Source organism: Penicillium diatomitis (genome assembly GCF_028827545.1).
Source record: "Penicillium diatomitis strain IBT 30728 chromosome Unknown utg000013l_segment0_segment0, whole genome shotgun sequence".
NCBI lineage: Eukaryota > Fungi > Ascomycota > Eurotiomycetes > Eurotiales > Aspergillaceae > Penicillium > Penicillium diatomitis.
The window spans coordinates 596896-600758 of NW_026623185.1; the positions used below are offsets into that span (position 1 = coordinate 596896).

At 47.8% G+C, this 3863-nt stretch overlaps 1 protein-coding gene across 1 annotated transcript; it reads left to right on the plus strand.

The window, feature by feature from the left end:
- Window positions 1–2508: 2508 nt before the first annotated feature.
- N7539_008597 (MFS general substrate transporter) lies at window positions 2509–3652 on the plus strand (the record flags this gene model as incomplete). Its single annotated transcript, XM_056938192.1, has 4 exons — window positions 2509–3188; window positions 3250–3337; window positions 3399–3439; window positions 3496–3652. 4 exons carry the CDS (start codon window positions 2509–2511, stop codon window positions 3650–3652), a joined length of 966 nt encoding a protein of 321 aa, XP_056786574.1.
- Between the last annotated feature and the right edge of the window lie 211 nt (window positions 3653–3863).

Here is a 3863-nt window from a genome sequence, read left to right on the forward strand (position 1 = left end):
GCTAGATCGTGCACCATTTAACACGTGATGACCCGCTCAACGTAATTATTTGATAATTTGAAAGCTACGCTTCTGCGTTGATCTTGCCAAAGGAAATAACTGGCTCGGTACAAAAGCCGACTGACACGGGCCACCGTGTCAAAATTACGCTATTCAGCGGAACTATTTGTAACCAATGAACATCTTACTAGCAGTTTATCTTGAGATCTCTACTTGATATGGGTTATCGGTATCAAGCAGAACAAACACAAGTCTAATGAGAAAGCTTCATTCATTGGAAGGGTTTTTGCTGCGTAGATGTGGTGATCAATGGCATGGGAGAACAGCTGAGTTCAGCAAAGCGTCCACAGTGATATATCTTGTACAGATGGTAGTAGTACCGTACGACAAGAGAGTGACAGTGGATTTAATATGGAACACAGAGCTCGTAGTTGTCATCTCATTCGTTGTCGAAGCTGAGCCTGCTTGAATTGAGGTTGCATAAGTATTCACAGGAAAAGGGCCATCGATTGATTGAGTTTAATTGAACAATCGGTACTGGATGTGATTCCCTCGTGCTGACTAGGCTCGTTGAAACAGACTCAGTCAAAAGAGAGCTGCTTTTGGAAGAGCCTTGGCTATCGCTAGTTTTCAATGCAGAAGAGGTTGTGGTAATCGAAATGATGGAGCTTGACTGCGTCTCGGATGTTTCGTTATAGCTGACCAAAGCGGTAGAATAATGCTGATACAGCGAGGACTGTAAGACGAGACTTGTTGATACGGCTGTCGGAGCGAGGGTGCTGGGGCTCTGAAAAGATATGGAAGGCGAAATCGAGGTAAGACCGTAATTGCTGCTGGTCAGGTTTTCAGAACTTTCTGCAGGTTGTATAGAAGTGGAGACCCGTGTTGTCTCGGAAGAACAGTCAATTGCACCGGCTGTACAACTCATCAAAGCAGCAGAGCTGGTTGCGTGTGTGGGTACACGAGAGCTCGTACTCTCTTTGAGGGTTGCGGTGGCAGTTGTTTGAGAAAGAAGACTCCATATCGTTCATGTCGAGCCTTGAGGCTCTGACCGAATTGTCGAGACCGTGGCGATGGGGCTTGTATACAGTGTAGTTACCGTCGATGTCACTGAGGGAAAACTCGATGTCCTATCGGCAGGGCAATCGGTCACCGTCGGTGCACAGCTGATGATTGTCACCATTTGTGTTGTATAGACTGTCAATATGGGATACCGGGCGAGCAAATGTGACACCGACTGGATCACGAAGGCATGAGTACTTGTGAACATCGACAGCACGCATACGGCCAGAAGGACGATATACATAGTGGTTGAACTTCTGCTTGCTCTTCAACGGAACTTGAACCAGATGGTTGATCAATTATGGATGTCAAGAATCCACGGAGTATTGGTGATGGTGCTATTCTAGCTCATGCGAATGGTGTCTTATCCGGTGTTGAAAGCAGCAAGAACTACACGAGACAGATCGGCAATAATATATAATTTTCGTAAAGATAAGAGGTCCGCTGCTGCTAAACCTCCCCACAAGTACCGACCACAAAACATTGATTCTGCATCTATCTGGCCCTTGAGTATCCGGTTCTTTATTATCTTAAGTCGGTAACAGGCCGGCACTCAAAGTGGGATTCTCTAAATTCCATCATTATTTCGCGATCTTTCTCTGTGCGTTTCTCGATGGCCTCCTTTGCTGAGTACCTTTTTCACTTGATGAGACATGACTTGTGGTTTTTCATTACTCCACCCGGCAATTGTTCAGATGCGCGCGGTAAGACTATGTGTAGTACGACCGTGAGAATTGCTGTATTGTGAGGAAGCCCCTTCCTCTACCTTTGAAAAGCTGTTGAGCGATTGCTGTAGGAGATCACGAAATGACTTGCTTATTCTATTGAATGATTTCGTTGGCTTTGCTCAGTAAAAAATTAGCGATGATGATACCATGGTTGGATCTGACCATGTCTATTGTCCTCAGCTTCTATCTTCCCCATTGTAGAATCTCTTACTCCGACCTGTTTTCATACTGTAAATAGCCTCAATTCCTGTACCCGAACAGTAGAGGTCACGACGCTTTCGTTTTGAATCAACAATTTTCTATACCTATACATCACCTTCTGAGATGGCAAACTCACAGCCCGGTAGCGACGTACGCCATTATGAGCAAGGTAGATGCGAGGTGAACATCACGCGAAGCTGGAGAACCAGCAAAAAAAATAATAGTCTCGTTTGGCGCTATACTGAGTTTCTCGGTGATGTGAGCGAAACCCATGTCAAGCGGTACAAGTCACTTTGCTGAAAATCAACCCAGTACTCTCGCCACCTCAATTTACGTTGCCAGTATACCGGGGATCATGGTCGAGTTTCACGTTCGAGAAACCTTGGCCATTCTACCAGTCACGTTGTACGGCTTAGAATTCGTGTTCGGGCCAATATGCACTTCTGCCTTATCAGAGCAATTTGGCAGACAATATATCTACAAGGTCTCGCTTTTCTTACTTACTATTTTCAGTATCATGGGATGTTTTGCAAAGAACTACTGCACAATTATAGTGTCCCGTGCGCTCGCTGGCGTCGCCGGTTCGCCGTCTGTCAGCGTATTCGCTGGCGTTCTGAATGATATGTGGAACATTCCTAGCGATCGGCTGGGCGTCCTCGCCTTCGTTATGTACGGGCTGGGAGGCGCAATCGCACCATCTCTCGGTCCTATTGTTGGCGAGTCTATCGTGGCAACCTACGGTTGGCGATCATCGTTCTGGCTCACATCTGTGCTCGCTGGGTCATGCTTTCCTGGCATGGTGTTCACGCCAGAGACATTTCAGATCGAGATAGTGCGGCAGGAGCAAAATGCGCCACGACGAGGACTGGTGGAAGCACTCGTGCCTGCGCTTAGGCGCCCCTTGGAGCTGCTCTGGTTCGAGCCCGTCATCTGGCCGACTGCGCTTGTTGTGACAACAAGCCAAATCGTACTCTTTATTCTGTATGTCAGCCTACCAGTGGTCTTGACACAGACCTATCAGTTCTCCCCCTATCACGTCGGACTATCATTTTTGCCGTTCATGGTCGGCACGCTGCTCGCAGTACCTGCGCTGGCTGTGCAAGATAGATGGAAGCGGTCTCTACGTCAACCAGCCCCGGAGGACAGTCTTGTTGGAGTCAAAGTCGCTGGAATCTTACTTCCCATCAGCCTGATCTGGTATGTGACCTTATTGGCAATTATGTTCTCACGGCCTGAAGTATAACTAATTAGCGGCTAGGCTTGGCTGGACTATGCGACCAACGGTCCACTGGATCTGGCCTCTTCTTTCACTTGTGGCGCATGGATGGTCATTTGCGATGGAACAGGTATGAATAAGCCGTTTGACATCTAGTGCGAGATCTTTTGATATTAACTTCGTCCACAAAGCTTTCCTACCCGGTCTACAAGAACGAAATCTATGGCATCGAGTATGGAGCGTCATCTCTGGCGGTGGACATCGCAATACGATACTTGCTTTCCTCAGTCTTCCCATTGTTCACAGCGCCAATGATCGACTGGATGGGATTTTCTTGGCTGATGACCACGTGCGCGGTGACTATAGTTGTCTTTATACCTCTACCGTGGGTGCTACAGAAAAAGGGAGAATCGTGGCGTGCACGAAGCAGGTTCGTGGGCCATGATTCCGGGCATTGTGAAAAAAAAGCCACCCACGAGTCATATCAACTTCACGCAGAGTCTTGTCTGTATACGGCGCTGCCAAAACATGCGAGTGCTGGGACCGTCACTGTCACCATCACAGCGACTGGTACCCCCTAAGATACTGCTTGCACGATGTTTAGCGGCAACCAAACAGTCTCACCCAGGCATGAACGTATTCTCTACGGGGTCTTA